Source organism: Echinops telfairi, unplaced genomic scaffold, assembly GCF_000313985.2.
Source record: "Echinops telfairi isolate 266 unplaced genomic scaffold, ASM31398v2 ScPeMD7_14;HRSCAF=57, whole genome shotgun sequence".
NCBI classification, from domain to species: Eukaryota; Metazoa; Chordata; class Mammalia; order Afrosoricida; family Tenrecidae; genus Echinops; species Echinops telfairi.
This window is the reverse complement of record NW_022103911.1, coordinates 3,697,471-3,719,233: the sequence shown is the minus strand read 5'-3', so window position 1 is coordinate 3,719,233 and position 21,763 is coordinate 3,697,471. Positions and strand designations below refer to the sequence as shown.

General features: G+C 38.0%; 1 protein-coding gene across 1 annotated transcript in view; it reads right to left on the bottom strand.

The window, feature by feature from the left end:
- The window catches only part of FAT4 (FAT atypical cadherin 4), a 201,670-nt gene that overhangs the window by 98,656 nt on the left and 81,251 nt on the right, over positions 1-21,763 (bottom strand). Inside the window, exon 2 of the mRNA XM_013007038.1 lies at positions 5,213-5,344. Coding sequence (XP_012862492.1) covers positions 5,213-5,344 — 132 coding nt within the window. The remainder of the gene's footprint in view (positions 1-5,212; positions 5,345-21,763) is intronic.

The window sequence follows — 21,763 nt, the reverse complement described above, 5'->3', positions numbered from 1 at the left end:
AGTAGTGGAGGAGGGGAGGTGGCTGGAGGTGCAGTGGTGGTGGAGGAGGGGAGGTGCAGTAGTAGTGGAGGAGGGGAGGTGGCTGGAGGTGCAGTAGTAGTGGAGGAGGGGGGGTGGCTGGAGGTGCCCTGGTGGTGGAGGAGGGGAGGTTAAAGAGAGCTTACATCAGGAAGAAAGAGCAGCTTTTGAAACTGAATGTGGCATCAATTGTACAATACTGCTGGATGTGATTCAACTATGGAATGATATGATAACTGCATTCACTTCCAGTAAAATGTTTTTGGGAAAAAACTGTAAAATGTCCCCTAAGAATTGTGTCTTCTGAAAATATTGGTTGGGGCAGTTAATTTAGGCAGAAAGGACAGCTCAGGTTATGGCAACTATTGTGTCGGATTGCGAAGAGGGCAACTTTATATATGTACTCAGTAGACGAAGGTCAATCTACGATGTTTATCATGAAGACGTTTTCAGAAAATTGAAAGTTGCATTGGTAAGAAAAGACCAGTAATGCTGCACTGAGGAATTTTTTTCCATCATAACAATACACCTGGTCATTCTTCAGGGTTAATAAGAGCTGTCCTGTGAGATCTTTTCGAGAAACTATCCCATCTACCACACAGGTGTTTATTTTTATTCTTTTAAAAATGTTTTTCTCTTAGTTAAATATGATGTCAAAGTGTATTTGATGATTGACACCTCTGAAATGATATAATTTAATCTGAAATACTATTTAAGTTGCTGTATGTGCCAGGGAATACACATTTTCTGATGTCCTAGCTTATATAATTATTGAGTATTGACACTGAGGATAGTGTGTCAATGGTTGACTTCAAAAATTACTTTTGATTTCAACGTACTAAAAATAATTGGAACTTTTACCATCATCACTTCTAGAAGTTCATTTTATTAAATATCAAACTAGAACTTTCAGAGTATCAAGAAGATGTGCTTTGGGTAGGCTAATGATGGCAGAGAAATGACATGCTGGAATATTAGAGCATCTCCAGTTTCTACGTATCCTTTCCATCATATATTCCAGATGTCTTTTTCTTCATGGTTGAACTCATAAAACGATGATTTCTAACAGGGTGAGACAAAAACCCTCTTACGCAATGTGGTTTTAGTGGCATTTGCTATCTGTTAGCACTACGTTCCCCAGCCAATCTTAAATTCTGTAAAGCCAATGCCTTTAAGCACATTTTAATTTAGTAATGGAACAGCTGAGTTTAACACACTACTCCACATTTATCTTGTATGTTCAGGTGTACATGGAGTATATAAAATATTTATTGTGATTTTATGGTTTAACAAAAACATTCCATAAGAATTTTAGACTTCTAATCTAAGCACGTTCAATATTATTTGTCCTATTTAACTAAGAATTCCATTATTCTCTTAATATAGTCCAGGTATGAAAGCAGCTGCTTTGCACTCTGACCTGTTAAAATGTGAAGTCCTTGGAAACCAAAGCAAGAGGCAAACATCTGCTTAAAGCCATGTAAAAATTGATAATGAATTGTGACTTTCTGCCATGGAAATGAAATCACATAATTCCTAAAGTTATGATAGTTCTGAGTAACAGCAAAGCATTAGAGTATGTTGATGAAACAATACCTTTTGTATTCAAAATTAGCTGAGGTGGTGAATATTGTAATCGTATTATGAATGCCTAAAAAGGCCTGGCCAAGAGTAATGATTTAATTAGGTCCTCTGAAAGGTCTCTTTATTTATTTAATATCTAAAATACTCAGAATCAGCAAAACCCCGAGAAACAAATATCGTGTTTCAGCTGCAGCGTAGTGAAAATAATGCTAGTTAAAAATATTCTGCTCTCCTGAGGAACCGCACAGACAAAAGCACGTGGAAGGAATTCTAAAAGTAAACAGCCATAAATTGCAAAAGCATTTTACAACCTTAAATAACATTTTCAATAACAAGTATGGTACCATCAAGCAAAGTGTGAGTATCCTGGCCCCATGACAAACATAGCAATCTTGTTTATGAAAGGGAACAAGAGACTGACAGGGTCACGTGTTTCTGAAAGATGTGTATCTCGATCCAACACATGTTTCAAATGATATTTAAATTGAATTCAACATGTACATGCTGCTATTTTAAAATTGTGATTCTTTTGCCCATACTTGATTTTCCAGTGCCCTGTGAGAGTTTCTCCAACACAAGAACATTCATATATTAGATTTATTAATTAAGGAAAAGTACAAATAATAAGGAATATCTCTACACATAATTGATGACCTAAATAGTCTTAATGTTGTAAATAAGCTTATCTATCTGTCGAAATCAATCTGTCAGATAGCTGTATGACAATTTAATGCTACCCACAAAGTAAGAGAAATCACATGCATTATAGATCCTTACTGCAACTCAGACTGAAGGATGAGAGACACCAGAGTCATGGTTTGGTAAGAGATTAGCTATTTTCTCCTCCAAATGCAGCTCCATAGTTGGTTGTGGAGAATAGAATAGGAAAGGGAGCGAAGGGTTATCTAAAAGCATTGTTAATAATGTAAATCACTCAAAACCCAACTCTTATTAAAGAAGGAAAAACAGCAGCCGAGAACTCCGAATAGCATTGGAAGCCTCATTAACCATTTTCTCTGGCTGACCATTGAAATAGTCAGCACTTAATTAAAACTTTAGGGACAAGATATTCAAAAAGGAATGCACACGCTTTGACTTAAAAAAAAAAAAAGGCCTCAAGCAGTCCTTTTTCTGTTTGTTTTCCACAACTATATCTTCTTTTTAAAAATGTTATAGGTGTACCTACACACTCCCTTATACCCTCTCTTGCCCCGTCAAGTATTCACTGCACAGATTCCAGACTGGACAACTGTATTGTATGTAATGCTATTTACTTTTCAATCCTAGTCCCACCGTGCATATGCCGACAACGTCCCCGTCTCCTCAATGAGCAGCAACCCTACCGCCCTGTGCCCGGTCTAGCAGTTCTTTAGAGGCTCCCACATCTCACCGGTAGCAAACTTCTGGCCTCTCCTACATCTCTTCACGTTTCATTCAAGTTTTTAACATTGTTTTTACATACTAAAGCACCTAAGTGATAAAACCTTATGGTTATTTACTTATATTTTAAACTTAAAGAAATAAAGAAAACACACTGAAAATTCAATTGGGACAAATATCTAGGGACAGACTTAGGGATTTTCCCACTGCTTTCAAATCACCAAAATAAACATATCTCAAAGGGTGAATTTGAAAAGACTTCGTACACACACAATGCTTACTGAAACAGACACACATACAGAAAATGCAGACAGAAAAATAAGCATGCAGACAGCATTGCATTTATATTGATGCTTTTTGTAATCTTGAAAAAAACAAATTAGGCAAACAAAATAGCATCAGGAGGAGAGTATTAAAACAGTCACAGATTGGTGTCTCTTTTAAATAAATGGTTTTTAAGAGAGAAGTATGATGATTAAAAAACAAGCTTCTTGTCCCTACCCACAGTCAGTCCTGGGCCTCTGGGGCTCGGCTCCAGGGAGTCCCTCTGGGACTTGGGGGGTACAGTGAATGGTATGACCCTTTGCTGGGCATGCCAACACAGAAGGGGATGCTGGACCCCTCTAGGGTTTCCCGTATGGGCTCCAATAAATTTCTTCCCTTTCGCTTAAAAAAAAAAAAAGAAACTTCCAAGTAAAATGTTATTATTGATTCATTAAAGCTTGTACTTAGCAATCTCACTGTAATTATAAGTTCCAGGGAGCGCTGAGTTAACTTAAGAAAGATAGTTATACTTAAAATGATTACTAATTCACTTTTAGAATAAATTATAGGAAACACATTAGAAATATGATTATTTAGCATGAAATCAATATGTCTATCATATGTGTTATTTCTGCTCTTTTTCCAAGTGAAAAACAAATAAATGTCATGACTTGAAATATTTAAATATATATTGTCAATGACAAGCTTTAAAGAAATAATATATTTTTAAAATTATAGCTGATAAGGTCTCATATCAATAAATAGCAATAGCATGACAGTTGCAATGTGAAAGAAAAAGTTAGTAAAGTGTGTCATTTAAGGGGCAAAATATTCTCTCATAATAAAGCAACAGTGATCTAAATATGTATAATTTTGCCACTTCATTCTATTAGTTAGAATTTAGCAAAATTTATGAATAAATAAATAATGACATTTCTATATTGAGTGTTCAAATTAATTGATAATCTATTTAGAATTTCTTGACCTTTTAATATTAAAATGATTAATCTATAAGCAGCTTAACTATAGGTAAAAATCAAGCTTTTAGGTATTCCTAGAGTTTTCATGAATGTAAGGGAATTAAATTCTCTCAAATTGGGCTTGGTTTGTGGGGAAAGAGGAAGGCTGACTGGTGTCTTGAGAGGTTAGTTCTCTTTCTGCAACTCCAGACAATTGACTAAGTCCTTGCCCAGCACAAAGGTGAAAATAAGCTATGAATTGTTTTCATTGGAAAAGTAAAAGATAAATTTTATAAGCTATGTTGATAAGCACATCAATTTTACATAAATAAAATGTGCCCCAAACATTTAACATTCACCAGTAGGCACAATATTTCTGTCCATTAAAGGAATAAAAAATAATTTGTATAGCTAAGTAATAGCCATCACAATATGCAAAATTATGATAGAATTATTCATTTCATTATATATGCTATATTTTATATAAACAGCATCACCTTTCTACATTTACTTGCCAATCACTCCATCTAATTTTTGTAAACATTGTATGTAATTTTTTTACGGTCACCTGTATACACATACAATGACAGAGTTACAAGATAACATTAAGATGCTATAATTTTAAATGGTTTGCTATTTTCACCTATAAATGCACATTTAAAAATCAATACATAGCTGCTATGAAGATAGATTGCAATTGAAATGATTAAGCTATTTTAAAAAGATGTACCTGCATTTTTATTATTATTTGAAAAAATAAAAGAATCTGGTCAAGAAATTTGAAATGCAACCAATGATGAATTGAGTTATAAATTACTCAAATAAATGAGTTATTTGTTTGCCTGCCTCTGTTTTAGCGTCGTAATATTACGTTTTAAGAAGTAATGCTCTTTGTAGAGAAGTACACGGCACTTAACCTAGATTATTGAGTAAGGAAGCATGTCAGGGCGTTTGATAAGCTGCTGAAATATAAAGTTTCCGAAATTCAGAAGCAGGCTCTGAGCTACCTCATCAGCATCCAGGGCTGTCAGTTGCATGATCTGAGAGCCGTCTCCAATGTTCTCCTCAATAGTGAGGTCGAGCATGTCTGTTGGGAATACCGGTGGGTTGTCATTGATATCCTGAAGTGTTATTTCCACCTACGAAGAGAGAAAGAAACAAGGAAAAATGACCTACTTATAAGTCCACAGACTATCATCCGAAATGCATACCAAGAATTGACGCCACTGTGCCTACCAAAATAACTGAGCCTTTGGAAACAATAGAAAGTGATAGGAAATCTTTAAGGACAGTGTAACATCTAACTAGAGATCATTTCACTTGTTGATACTACCAAATTTTAATGGCAGTCATGGAATTCAAGCTAGAAAATGTCGCTTTAATAAACTGTCATTTTAATCCCCAGTTTTGTGCGCCGGTGAAGAACTGCCGAGTGTTGGGACCATTCATCATTCAATCATTAAATGTCATTTTGCACATAGAATAGGTGTTATAAAATGTTTGCTGAAACATTTAAATATTTGCAACTCATGTCTGAGCGAAAGATCAAGACATTTTATTTTAAGAAACATTCAGCATTTTTCCCTTTAAAGTCAAACCTCAGCCTTTTATTGGACAATGGGAGATACACATAACTTCTTCTCTTTCTAGTCTTGCTATCAGCTCTTCTTATTTATGACGAAGGCGAAACACTCATTCCTTTCAGATGCAGTGTTTATGTAGGCTGCAAATATTAACAGCTTTGTTTGAAAGCTCCTAGCCAGAGCTATTTGTTTGTTTCCCTGCCTAAGACAAATTGTTTAGAGAGAAGGCTTTGTGATACCTAAATAATAACTTCAAACCATGTGTTTTCTCTTTTAAGCCAGGTGCTAAAAGCTGAATCTCTCATAAGTAAAGGGAAGACAGCTGCTAATAAAAATGAAAGCTTCCCCAGTTGGGTCACAAATTAAGTCATGGAGAAAAACCCCATCTAGGCATTAAGCTAGGATAGAGCCAGGGCATTTTTCTCATAGGATGAAATTTCATCTTTCACTGCTATGTTGTAAAGAAACTCCATCAGATTCAAGGGTGATGCACAAATATGAGATGAGGGTTGGGAGCAAACCCATTCTAGTTTCTCTTTTTCCAGGAGTTGGAGGCGTGGGGGCTAGAAGGTAGAACTGTCATTATTCTGTGACAAAGAGTCAGTGGGGAATATAGAAGAGTGCAGCAAGAAAATGTTTTTTAAAATATTAAAACTTAAAAAAATCCAAGAAAACTATATGCAAAATGTTTTATTAACCAATAGTAGCCTTCTAGTGCTACCGGTACGTAAGAGTTTTTCGTCATAAGTGCATTGACCACATTAGTAAAGGATGGTTAAGATGGACAGTCTCAGAAGTTAGAATCCGGCCTCTCCCTTTGGCTAGGAGTCATTTTCTATACCGCCTCCTTCAAGAAAACCTCCCAAACAGCCTGAACTGCAGCCCACAGGAACCACGGCCTGAAGTCTGGCAGTGTCGTAAAGATCACGAGCTTTAGAATGATCAAGGCTAGAATTCAGACTTTGACTCTGTTTTTTTATTAGATGGGTGAACATGGCATTTAATTTCTTTTAGGTTCAGTCTCCTCATTGTCATTTTTTTCTGGGACAGAGGGGAGCGCTCAATAGAGAGTAGAAATCTTGGTTTTCCAACTGTCCAAATAAGCCCGAGTCCCTTAGAGCTAGTGATAGCCGATGGACAGGGAGTTGAATACAAAAGCACCCAGGACAATCCATGCTTCGACGCCAGTCCATATTGAATGTGCACTAAGGGTTCTTTGGAGGACAATTTCAGAATAGACTTGAGGACAACTGGTTTGATTGTGTTTTTGGAATACACATCCAGTTGTTACTGCAACTCTTGGCCAACCAATGAGTTTCAGAATAGAACTGCACACTGGGTTTTCCATGGCACTGAACCTTCAAACCTAGACTTTCAAACCTTATTTCTGAGGCAGCTCTGGATAAATTCAGACTGACAACCTTTCAGTTTAAGGTATAAGGAAGCATGGAAAAGAAGACTGCATTTGAACTGTGGTGTTAGAGACCAATATTGAAACTGCCGTGGACTGCTGAGAGGACGAAGAAATCTGTCTTGTAAGAAGTACAGCCAGATGGGATCCAAGAACAGGAACGGGAACAGCGAAACCGGAAGGGCAGGGGAAGGTGGGGAGAGGAGGTGATGAAGGAAGAGCTGATTGCCATGGTCGCCACAGGACCACACACACTCCTCCAGGGAGATGAACAACAGAAACCATGGGGACAAGAGACAGCGGTTGGTGTGAGATATGAAAATAATAATAATGCATAATCTATAAAGGGGTCACAGGGTGGGGGAGATGGAAAAAGAGGAGCTGATATGAAGGGCTCGGTAGAAAAGTAAATGTCTAGAAAAGAATGATGGCAACATATGTATAAATATGCTTGAAACAATTGATGTATGAATTGTTAAACAAGTTGTAAAAGCCCCCAATAAAATGATCTTTTAATAATAATTTTTGAAAGTTAGAAAAAAAAAGTAGTAGTAGTAGTACAGCCAGAACGGAGGCAAGGATGGCAAGGCTTCATCGAATATTCTTCGGACATGTTGTCAAAAGAGACCGGTCCCTAGAGAAGGCCAGCACGCTTGGTAACCAGAAGGGCAGTGAGAAAGAGGAAGACAGTCCAGGAGATGTCTTGACACAGTGGCTGCAACAATGGGCTCAGACGTAAGAACAATTGTGAGGATGGCAAAGGGCTGGGCAGTGTTTTGTTCTGTTGCACAAAGGGTCACTCTGAATTGGAACTGACTTGAAGGCATCTGACAACAACAACAAAAAAACATAAGCTTCTGAGCTGACTGCACTGCCATGAATTTTTTTTAATCATTTTATTGGGGGCTCTTACAGCTCTTAGCGCAATCCATCCATCCATCCATCCATTGTGTCCAGCACATTTGTACATTTGTTGCCATCATCCTTTTCAAAACAGTTTCTTTCTACTTGAGCCCTTGGTATCAGCTCCTCATTTTCCCCTCCCTCCCCAACCCTCTCTCCCTCCTGAACCCTTGATAATTTATAAAGTATTATTATTTTTTCATGTCTCATACTGACCGATATCTCCCTTCACCCACTTTTGTGTTGTTAGTCCTTCTAGAAGAGACGATGTAGATCATTGTCATTGGTTCTCCCTTTCTCCCTGCCCCTTCCCCTTCCCCTCCTGCTGTCACTACTCTCATTATTGGTCCCGAGGGGTTTATCTGTCCTGAATTCCCTGAGTTGTAAACTATTATCTGTACCAGTGTACATGCCCTTATCTAATCGGATTTGTAAGGTAGAATTAGGGTCATGAGTGTGGGGAGAAGGACGCATTAAAGAACTAGAGGAAAGGTGTATGTTTCATCTGTGCTATACTGCACCCTGACTGGCTCATCTCTTCCTTGTGATCCTTCTGTAAGGGGATGTCCAATTGTCCACAGATGGGCTTTGGGTCTCCATTCTGTGCTCCCTCTTATTCACATTGATATGATTTTTTTTGTTCTGGGTCTTTGATAACTGATGCCATCCACACCTCATGATCGATCACACAGGCTTCTTCCATGTGGACTTTGTTGCTTCTCAGCTTTCTCAACTAGATGGCTGCTTATTTATCTTCAAGTCTTTAAGACCTCAGATACTATATCTTTTGACAGTCTGGCACCATCAACTTTCTTCACCACACTTGCTTATGCACCCATTTTGTCTTCAGTGATCGTGTCAGGAACGTGAGCATCACAGAATGCCAGGTTTAGAACAAAGTGTTTTTGCGTTGAGGGAGTACCTGAGGAGAGGCTCAATGTCCTGCTGCTACGTTAATACTTAACATATAAATATATGTACATAGATCTACTTCCCTATCATTATATATAAGTATATTTACATATGTACATGTCTGTACTGAGACCTCTATAAACGCCCTTTGCCTCCTAGTTATTTCATCTATTTCCTTTTACTTTCCTCTTGTCCCACAATCCTGTTCAGCCTTCATTCAGACACCCCATCAAACTTGACTGGAAAACATTCCTAATGATCAACAAACAGACCTGGAACTATTTATAGGCTTTTATTTTGTTGTTGTTGTTTTGTTTTCTTGTGTTGCTTTGTTTTGCTCTGTCTTGCTTTTGTGCATGCTTTGTCTCTGCATGTCTATCGAGATAAAATAGGTGGGATAAACATGCAGAGGAGAAAACAATGGGACTGATGGTTGGGGGGCGGGTGGGGGGACACAGGAGAGGGAGAGGTGAGGGGAGAAAGGAAGGGGAGTGTCAACCAACCCAGGGACAAGTGATCTAAGATCTCTCCTTTTTTTATTGGACTTTTCTTGGATTCTTAAAAATCATTTTATTGGTGGGTCTTACAGCTCTTATAACATTTCATACATCAATTGGATCAAGCATATTTGTACATACATTGCCATCTTCATTTCCAAAACATTTTCTACTTGAGCCCTTGGTATAAGCTCCTCTTTTCCCCCCTCCCTCTCTTACCTTCCCACCCTCATGAATCCTTAATCAATTTTATATTGTTATTATTTTATATCTTACACTGTCTGCTGTCTTCCTTCCCTCACATTTCTGTTATCCATCCCTTTGGAGGGGGGGCTACATATCCAACCTTATGATGGGTTCCCCTTTTCTCGCCCTTCCCCCTCTTCAGAAACCTACTCCCCTCATGATATCACTACTCCCACTATTGTTCCTGAGAGGTGTAGCTCTACTGAATTCCAGGTGTGGAGAGCTCTTACCTGTTGAAAGCTCCCTAATAAGATAAAGACAAGTTAATACAGAGAGAATTTGTTTGCAGCCATCTACTGATCGTAGAAACTTATTAAAAGGCTCTTAATTTGAAATAAGTCCATCCATGTATGAACTGAAAACCATAGTATTTTGTTACTTACTCTTAAATATATACACATAAAAGGCTGAAAGCCTCTTTTTTGTCTTTTATTCTAAAAATAGAATTGGTTTTCTAAAAATGTAATCATCTATGCTTTTCAAAATAAGTAATATTTTATATGAATGCATTTATGCATTTTCATACATGTAAGCATAGTACTTTATTTATAACATTTAATGAAGTATAAAGAATAGGAAATGTACTAAAATGTCTCCTAGCATTAACCTTGAAAAATTTATTTAAAATACTAATTTATTTGCAAAGCAATAAATGTATATGTGTATATGTGTGTGTGTACACATGTGTGTAGACCTCATGTGTATATATGTGTATTACATGATTTTGTAAATGTATTTGTGAAAGAACTGTATATATGAGTGTGCTTATGCAAGTGAGTCTATGTGTATGCTCATATCACAAAAATAGCTAATGAATTAAATAATGTCACAGAACTCCAAACCAAACTCACTGTCATCCAATCAATGCTGACTAATGGGGACCCTATAGGATAAAGCAAGATAGCACTCGTGAATTTCCAGGTTTGTGTGTAGAAAACTAAATTGATGGTAAGGAAATTCCAGCTTGGTTTCAATTCAAAATGCTTTAAAGCTTATCAGCAAACAATATCTTGCAGTAAACACATATACCAAAATATTTCTCACTGTAAGTGGCAAACTCATGTATTGAAAAGAGTTCTTTTACATTTTAATCATTATAAAAATAGAACATGCAATTTGCCAAATACATACTAAATTTCACCCTATAGGGAAAAATAAAAATAAAAATATTCACCCCATAGAGTAGAAGTCTGCTGATGGTGACCCGAAAGGTCGTCAAACTGACCGATAGACTTTTCAAGGCTCGATATTGTTACAGAAGCAGACTGTTACATTTCTCTCATGAAGATCCATTCCTGCGTTTGGACCATGGACCTTTTGGCTAGTAGCCAAACTCTCTATCTACTGTGATATCAGTGTTCCTTCCTATGGTGTAAGTACAGCACTACTTACTGATTCCCGTTTTATAGATGAATTAACTAATGTCACAGAACTCCAAACTAAACTCACTGCCATCCAGTCTGACTAATCGGGACCCTACAGGACAGAGCAGAAGAGCACCGGTGCCTGTACAAGGCTGTAAGTCTGTACAGAACCAGAAAGTCTCATCTTTCTTCTTCCATAGAGCTATTTAGCCAATAATCTTTATTGATTACCATACAAATCTCTTATCTCAGTGTGTTCAATACAGGGAACACATCATGTAGGAAAACTATATGGCATAACTACGCAAATACACTTGCACAAAGGAGCATATTATTCCTATAAGGAATATGAACCACATATATATGCCAACTAGCTAAATAATCCTTAGTCAGTCAATATTTGGCTTCAATCTTCAATATGCAAGGAAGAAAGCGGGCTAGGTGATCTCTAGAGATGGATGGAAAAGTCTTTGTTTTCAGCTTTCCTACGGATTGGCCAACGCCATCACCTCAGATGCAGTGTTACATAGAACGAACTTATGCATTTCAGAATTTGTCTATGATCCAGCTGTTGTAAACACAGATACAGTACATTTTAATCATTATACTCTGATATGCACAAGTACTGTATTTTTATATTCTTCAGTAAGGGTGATGTGAAGATCAATGGTAATCAATTTAATAAGATGGTCTATCTATTTCTCCCAACGTTAGTGTCATCCCATTAACAAAAGTGTAAGGAATGTCGTGGTCCATTACATTTAAAATCTGGATACTTTCTCTTCTACTCTACAATTCCTCAAGATATTATTGAAAGTTTCATAAGAATTTCTTTTCCCTAATTTATCTCCACAGCCTGATGTATGAATTACCTAGGATAGGATGTTTGAACTTGGTGCACCTGTTATCCTACAATCCTGAAACCTATCCAAAAACTCCAAGATTGTACACTCTTGTCTGTCTGAACTATGGCCTTTTATCTTAAAAAATATTCATTTGATATTTTAAATTCTATCGCCTAACAGGCACGTGTTAGTCATTAACATCACAGAAGGCAAGAAGATACTATACCCTCTTGTAGTGAAGAAGTAAGACAAGAAATAATAAATACAGAAAGAGAATAGCCTATAATATTATTCCTGAAATATAAATTGCGTGTATTATACAATATACACCATTATTATTAAAGACAAACTATATACTACTGCATATCTACCTTTTTAATGCAAACATTACCTTTCTATTATCTTAACATTTACCTTTACATATATTTTAGACCTGAAGTAAGTAAACTAATAATTCAAATGTTTCTTTGGAAAGAAAAATCACCCTTGAAATGGACAAGGTGCCTTACTAGTATATTAAATAAAACAAATTAAAACTTCCAACAGCTTCCATAAATTTAATTGCGGGCTTTTTCCAGGTATCGGTTCCTAAAGTTGTGAAAACTGACCTTTAAAGATGAAAGAAACATTACACCATTAAGATAAGACACCTGTGTATCTTATAGCTGCCTATCAAATGTTGACCTTTGGTGTTTAGGCATTGCTCCCCTTAAGGACATATGTGGTATAACTAGCTACAGTTACAGGAAGGGTGATTGATAGCTTTGTGGTCAAATTATTCAGAGCAATAGGTCAGCCCTAGTTAACAATGGAGCCATACACGTTATCCTCTGCTACAGCTCCTCTTACCACTAAGCGATCATCCAGATACTGGCTTTTTTTGATGAGACACATGTACACATATAGGAAATATTCAGCATACAAAGCTACATACATTGCTTCAACATATCCGAACACCGTTTGAGATATGTTTTCTGGGCTTAAAAGTTTAAGACTTCATGCCATGAGACAATTCAGTCAAATGTTCTGCACCAACTGTGAGTTGAGGGACAATTGGGGTCTTAAAAGATTGTGAGAAGCCATCTAAGATACAATTATAGGTTTGTCTCTACTCATCAGGAGCAAAAGAGAAAGCAGGAAACCAAATGTTCAGAAAAGTAGCTACTCTACAGAGCCATGGCCTCCTATAGCCTGAGAACAGAAGGAGATGGTAAACAGCTACCTCTACTGACCTTTCTGATTAGGGTCACAATATATGTATCCTGAAAGAACAGGAGAAAAATATAGAGCAGAAGTAAGATTTCTACTAAGTCCAGATTTATTTGCACCAGATAAGACTATAGGACTCTATGAGACAATGACCCTGAGCCACTCTTTACAATATAAAGCAAAAAGATTCCCTGAAGCCACCTAGTAGCAAAATAACAGGTTGGAAGACAAATAAAAAGATTGTACTCATGCATAAATGTCTCCATTAAAAAATCATCTAGACTCCACCCCTTCTCAGGTTGACAGTATATTAAGTAACTCACACACAAACACACACACACACACACACACACACAGCCACAGACTTCCGACTTTCACTGTGGGCCTCTTATGAGTAATCCCCAACCAGGTTAGACGGGGTGCCAAGTGCTGCCCCAAGTCAGAAGTCTATGATTGAGATGCACAGGGGAGAACATGCATCTCAATCATTGAGATTTTGATCATTGAAATCTCAATCATTGAGATTTTGGAGGCACAACAGAGATAAATAGCTCACTGGAGGTCAGAATACTCTCTCCCTGAGAGACATTCCTGTTGACAAGGCACATGGAGGTAAGCTGATGGAGCCAGAGCCCTAGAACTGGAGGAGCCATGTGGAGACCTACGCTGGCACTGAGATGTTTCCACCACCACTGGATCCATAAGACTTTCCACTCACTGGCCTGTGACCTTCCTAAACTCGGCATCATTGCATGTGTTGCAAGAGTCCGAAGAGGAATTTGTGGACTGGTATCAGATATATGGGCTAATATTGTACTTATAGCCTTGACCTGGGCTGGCTGGGATGGTTTCTTAATATACAATTACTCTTTGATATAAAGTTCTCTATTACACACACACATGAAAAAAATCATCTATATGAAATGAAAAAGGTAAGCCATTATTCTAAAGTAAAAATGACAAGATAAGAGGACAAATAAAGAAGAACATCACAAATGGAACAAATATAACACACATTTTTAAAAATTGACACATATAAAAATGTAACTCATGTTAGTGAACAATTGGAATAGAAACTTACAAATAGAACCCTTATTTATTATGTAAAATTTAACCAGAAACTCAAGAAAGTACTGTATTTTTCAATACCTCTATTGAACATTGATGTTGTTCTTTATGTTGAAGAGACACTGTTATTCAGCTTGTCCAACGTATATTTAAGAAATCCCAGTCTAACTATGCAAATAATGGCTGAGCTACTAAGATCATGCTCTTCTCTATTTTTCCCTGTAATACATAATCCATCATTTTAGGGTTATATATAATTTGTAGTTAAATAAGATAGCATATAACTACATGATCAATGATAAAAACATTAACAACCATTATAGATATGTATATGTTTAACTATAAACTATGGACTCTCACAGACTTAAATTTAAAATACTGTTATATTCAAGGCTAGGGGATTGTCAAAAATATCAAGAAGCATTGTGAACTCATTCCCCCACTACTAAACAGATCATTTCATTTGTGATGACTACCTCAACCACAATGAAAAACATAGTCTTAAGATCATAAACTCTGTAGAACCCAAATAAAATGGCTCTTAATGAAAGAAGATAAACAAATAAGTATCTATATAAATCACCAGCTTAATGTTAACAACTATTCGGCCGCCAAATCAAATGAATCTTAAAAATCAGGGTGGAAAACCAACCATATTTGTTTGGATTATATTATTGTATGATAGCTTTCAAAGAATACATTTGGGAGGATGTAGAATTTATAACACACTGAAAGTTTAGAAATACATTCATGTAAAAAGAAGTATGAATAGTGATGCTTTCAGAGCACAGTAAAATGAATCACTGCCAGAGTTGTCCAAGTAAACACATGGCAAATGGCAAAACGTTCTTTTAGATGTACTCACTGCACTTAGAGAAAACATGTAAAAAGGATTTAAATTTGAATTTGAAGTATCCCAAGTTCAAGGCACTGAAAAGCAGCATTAGGCCACTGCCTTTGTCCACTGGTAGTTCTAGTCTACTGTGGGGACCGTGAGTGTAGGGTTCAAGCTGACTTATATACCTGTCTTCCATCAGCACTCCTGATGTTTGCATTGAGACAATGATCATGTACGTAAACTATGGATTCTATGTGAAACAATAAGAAAACAATCATTAAGAAATCAGTATTTGATATGTTAGCCTATACATAATATTTAATCCAATTTATTTCTAATTTAAAGATACTCCGTATTTATACTAAAGACAATTTACAAAAGCTTGTCTTATCAATATCGTTGGAAGAAAAGCAATTCTTATTTTTTTCTTAAAGTTGCAACATAAACATGTACACATTTTCAGAAAGGATTGAAATCTAAAAGAGTAGAATAGACATAAAGCACATGGACTATCAAATAATGCTAAGACTCATAAAGGGCAAGGATGCTTCTTTGTTTACTTACGGCAAACTTAATGACTTACTTTACAGACGTTTAATTTTCATTCACATCTCAAATTAATAAGTGGGCCGCATACATTGGGATAAAACAGATTCAAAAGTAGAATTTAACGACACAGCCACAATTCTGAAAGAGCCTGGTACTGCTGCAATGACAGACACAGACCGATGGAGCGGGACAGAAAATCCAGAAATAAAAACAACTGCCCACGGGCAACTTATTTTTGACAAAAGCCCAATAAATATTAAATGGGAAGTGGCTATCCTCTTTAATAAACCATGCTGGAAAAACTGGATATCCATCTACAGAAGAATAAAATAAGACCTAAAAAGGAACTCAATGGGGGTCAAAGACCTAGGTGTAAAACCCAATGCAGGGAGGAACATCAGTAAGAAATGTGGAACAAATCTAAGGGCCCTAGTACAGGGCATACGTGGCTCTACTATAGGGCATACAAGCTATTTAGAAATAACAAAAGAAACACATTCCATGGACCATAAACTAGATGAGTGGAACCTATTAAGAATAACGTTGGACAGGGCAAGATATGACAAAATAATAATTTATAAATTATCAAGGGCTCATGAGGGAGGGGAGAGCGGGGAGGGAGGGGAAAAATGAGGACCTAATGACGGGGGTTTGAGTGGAGAGCAAATGTTTTGAGAATAATGAGGGCAATGAATGCACAAATGTGCTTTACACAATTGATGTATGTATGGATTGTGATAAGAGTTGTATGAGCCCCTAATAAAATGATTAAAAATAAATAAATAAAACACCTTGTATACATCTAAGGAGAGACTCTGGGGCCAGAGTGTGGCACCCCATCGGACCTGACTGAAGGACAAGCCTAGAGAACAGCAATCAGACCTTGATCTATTTATAGGTTTTTGTTTGTTTTAATTTTTTTTTCTTTTAGTTAATTTATTCTTCTATGGGTCATTGGTTTTCTTTTTTGTTTTCATCGCCATATTCTCATTCATCATCTATCTTGCTATGGCGTGATTTTTGGTGCATATTATTATCTATACAGATGTATCTAGATAAGATAGGCTGGATGAACAGTCTGGAGGAGAAAACAACAGAACCAATGGTTCCAGGGGTACACAGGAGAGAGGAGGTGGGGGTACGGAGGTGGTGCTGACCAACCCAAGGACAGGGGAGCAACAAGTGATCCAAAATCAGTGGCAAGGAGGGTGTGAGAGGCCTGGTAGGGATTCAGCAAGGGCAATATAACCGAGAGAAATCACTGAAACCCAAATGAAGGCAAAGCAAAGTAAAAGGACATAGAGGAAAGAACTAGGTGGCAAAGGGAATTTATAGAGGTATAAATACAGGCATGCACATATGTAAATATTTTTATATAGGAGGGTGGGGAAATAGAGCTATGTACATATATTTATAGGTTTAGTATTAAGGCAGCAGATGGACATTGGGCCTCCACTCAAGTACTTACTCAATGCAAAAACACGTTGTTCTACTAAATTGGCATTCCATGATGCACACCTTCCTGACACAATTGACAAAGAAAAATGTATATATAAGCAAGTGTGGTAAAGAAAGCTGATGGTGCCTGGCCATCAAAAGATATAGCTCCTGGTGTCTTAAAGGCTTGAAGGTAAACAAGCAGCCATCTAGCTCAGAAGCACACCAGTCTGTCTGACCACGAGGTGTAGAAGGGACCAATTATCAGACATCAAAGAACTAAAAGTCATATCAGTGGGTGCCCACCCAATACGATCACCGAAGACAAACGTGTGCATAAGCAAATGTGGTGAGGAAAGCTGATGGTGCCTGGCTATCAAAAGATATAGTGTCTGGGTCTTAAAGGCTTGAAGATAATCAAGCAGCCATCTAGCTCAGAAGCAACAAAGCCCACCAGCCTGTGTGACCACAAGCTGTCAAAGGGAGCAGGTATCAGGTATCAAGCATCAAAGAACAAAAATCATATCATTGTAAATGTGGATGAGTGCAGAGTGGAGACTCAAAGCCCATCGCAGGCAACTGGACACTCCCTTACTGAAGGGTTGTGAAGAGGAGATGAGCCAGTCAGGCTGCAGGGTAGCAACGATGAAACATATAACTTTCCTCTAGTTCTTAAATGCTTCCTCCCCTCGACTCTCGTGATCCCAATGCTACCTCACCAATCTGGCTAGACCAGAGGATGTTCATTGGTACAAATAGCAACTGGAAACACAGGGAATCCAGGACAGATGACACCTTCAGGACCGAGTGGCAATGCCTGCAGGGTGGAGGGAATATGGGGTAGAAAGGAGGAACTGATGACAAGAATCTACGTATAGCCTCCTCCCTGGGGGATGCACAGCAGTGAAAGGGTGGGGGGGATACATCAGACAGTGTAACATATGACAAAATAATAATAATTTATGAATTATGAAGGGTTCATGAGGAAGGGGGGTGGGGAGGGAAGGAGAAAATGAGGAGCCGATATTAAGGGCTCAAGTAGAAGGCAAATGTTTTGAGAATGATGATGGCAACAAATGTACAAATGTGCTTGACACAATGGATGTAGGTATGGATTGTTATAAGAATTGTACGAGCCCCCAATAAAATGATTTTTTTAAATGTCATCAAAAGAATAAAGTGAGTACCCCAAAGAAATAAAGACAGATCATGTACAGACCTATGCTCTCCCTTGTTCATTGCAGCACAGTTCACAATAGCAAGAAGTTGGAAACTGTAAATCCCCATCAATAGAAGAATGGATTGGAAAAAAACAAAATTTGTTATATACACACAATGGAATACTATGCATCTCTACCAAACAGTGATGAAATCATGAAACACCTCCTGACATGGAGGGATCTGGAGGACATTGTGCTGGGTGAAGTTAGTCAATCACAAAAGGACAAATAGCATGTGAGTCTACTGCTGTAGGGACGAGCAACAGGATGGGAACAGGCACAGGCTTGGAGGACATGCAGTTGACCACAGCCACACAACCTGGTAGAGAGCCTGACTGGTGCCAATGAACCACACACCATCCTCTCTAAATGTGTTTCTTGAAGGTTGCTTTGGGGAAGGGCTCCTTACATCAGCTGGGATCATATTTCCAGCGGAGGAAAGGGGAGGATGACAGCTTAGTGGCTGCCATGCAACGTTATGACCAGGTCCCTCCAGACTGGTGGATGTTCCTGTCAGAAGGATGAGGGATACTGATGGAGAAGTCACTTCAGGAGGGGAGACAGGGAGCACACACACCTGGGAGAAGATTAAGGAGCCTAAGGGAGGGGGTAGGCCTCTGGATATGCACCTAATAAGCCACATTAGCCAAATATTCTGTACATCCCCTGAGCACACAGGCCATATGCCATAGAATACTGGGGCACTGAATCCTGGATCTTTTAAGCACATAACACACCCCAAAGGCCATAGCAGAGGGGTCCAATGTGGAAACTCCACTAAGTGAACTAGACTGTACCTCATACACACCTGTAACTTGAAGATTGAAATTGCAAGATGTGTAAAGAAGTCGAAGAAGCGTATACCAAGAATATTGAACTGTGGGTAGGTGGACAAACATTGACTTAGTACATTCATGCCTACTTGCTGTATTGCTATGTATTATCCTGGCAGCCTTGTGATTGACATTCTAGGTGAATATTTTTGTAAATTTTGCTTGACAACAAACTCACATTGTTTGAGTAAGTAGTGTGATGTAAGGATTTGTTCTGTACAATTGAATAATACAGGTTTTGTGGTATGTGGTTAGCCTATACTGGTTCAAGCTCCCTCTCTTAATAGTGTTTTAAAAATTAGCATCAGGGGCTAATCAATGATACTATTAATAGAAGGCCCTTACATGGAAGGGAGGTGATCAATAAGATTATCTACCATAAATTAACATAGAGGTTTCTTAGGGGAGCCAGAAACATATTAAAAAACACACACATAGATCCAGGAATGGATTTGGGGCTTGCACTTAATTTTAGCTCCAAATAAGAACCATTAGTTATTGCATTATGGCCCCGCTCAATATGCAGCCCCATGCAGGGAACAAAGATATGGATATTATAGAAAAATAGTGAAGAAATTAGGTGGTGCCCGGCTATCAGACAGAACAGCATCTGAGATCTTAAAGGCTTCTTTCCAAACAAGCAGCCATCTAAAGGAGATGTCAACTAAATCCACACGACAGAAGCACACCAATATCTGTGACACAAGGATTGTACATTATATAATGCAAACCTGAAGGAAGGAATAGTATCAGAGCTTGAATTGTGAGATTCTCTTTGGCAGAGACTATGAATGACAGTTGAAGCCCCAAATCCATGTTTGAGATCTACACAAAAACAAGCCGCCAGTGATTCCCCTCTGACTGTAATTGAGGGATGAGAATAAACTGGTCACCAAAATCGAGCGTATTGGAGAGATGACTATGTAGATGAAAATGATAAACCTGATGAGAAGAGTCAAAATTTTGTCACTTGATCCCCTCTGTGATACATTTTGGATCTGATTTTCAATGTTTTATCATTTGTTTTTGCTTTTTTCATTTTGGGGTTTATATCTGTTATATTTTGTTGGTGTGGGCAGACTTCTTGAATCTTTATCATGTGAGTTAATGGTTTTCGGTGTATGAAGCCCAGGATTGATGAATCTATAGAGACAGCAAGTAGAATACCGGTTCCTGGGGCGGGGGAGGGGGGGGTGAAGAGCACTTGATATCAAGGAGTTCAAGAAGGAAGTGTATGCTTTGAAACTGATTGTGGGAGCAAGTGTACAGCACTGCTTGATGGGATTCGACTGTGGAATGGTATGATGTCTGCATTAGCTCTTAATGAAATGGTTTTGCAAAAAATAAAATAAAAACCTAAGCTGAACAAAAATGAGTTTGCAAGTATTATCCCCAGCTATATTAATATGTTGTCATTAACATTATATTTAAGTATAACTTTAAGTTAACAAAAATGCTCTGGTCACCAATCTGAATCCAGCCACTCCCCTAGACGGAGACACTCTTCCTCTAAGGCCTTACGCCAGGGAAGCCCCGTGACTCAGTAGGATGGCTTTGGTTTCTAGTTAACAGTTCTGGCAAGTTCTGGTTTTCGTTGTTTTTATAACATTTTATAACATTGTTTAGTAACTATGATTCCTTTCATATATTTATGTGGTTCAGAACTGATTATGCCAAGTGTCCTCAGGTTACCAAACAGAATCCCCTTCTTACTGAATTCTAGAATCAATTTTTTGAAAATCATTTTATTAGGGGCTCATACAATTCTTATCACAATTCACACATACATCCATTGTGTCAAGCACATTTGTACATTTGTTGCCATCATCATTCTCAAAACATTTACTTTCTACTTGAACCCTTAATATCAGGTCCTAATTGTCCCCGCTCCCTCCCCACTACCCCTTTCCTCATGAACCCTTCCTAATTCAAAAATTATTATTATTTTGTTACATCTTACACCATCCAATTTCTCCCTTCATCCACTTTTCTGTTGTCCCTCCCCCAGGGAGAAGGTTATATGTAGATCCTTGTAATCAGTTCCCATTTCCTATCAAACCTTCCCTCCACGCTCCAGATATCACCACTCTCACCGCTGGTCCTGAGGACTTCATCTGTCCTGGATTCCCTGTGTTTCCAGTTCCTATCTGTACCAGTGTACATCCTCTGGTCTAGCTGGATTTGTAAGGTAGAATTGGGATCATGATAGTGGGGGGAGGAAGCATTTAAGAACTAGAGAAAAGATGTATGTTTCATTGTTGTTACCCTGCACCCTGACTGGCTCATCTCCTCCCTGCAATCCTTCAGTAAGGGGATGTCCAGTTGCCTACAGATGGGCTTTGAGTCTCCACTCTGCACTCACCCACATTTACAATGATATGATTTTTTGTTCTTTGATGCCTGATAACTGATCCCTTCGATATCTCGTGGTCACACAGGCTGGTGTGCTTCTTCCATGTGGGCTTTGTTGCTTCTGAACTAGATGGCTGCTTGGTTATCTTCAAGCCTTTAACACCTCAGACACTATATCTTTTGATGGCTGGGTACCATCTGCTTTCTTCACCACATTAGTTTTCAGTGATTGTATAGGGAAGGTGGGCACCCACTTATATGATTTTTTGGTCTTTGATGTCTGATACCTGG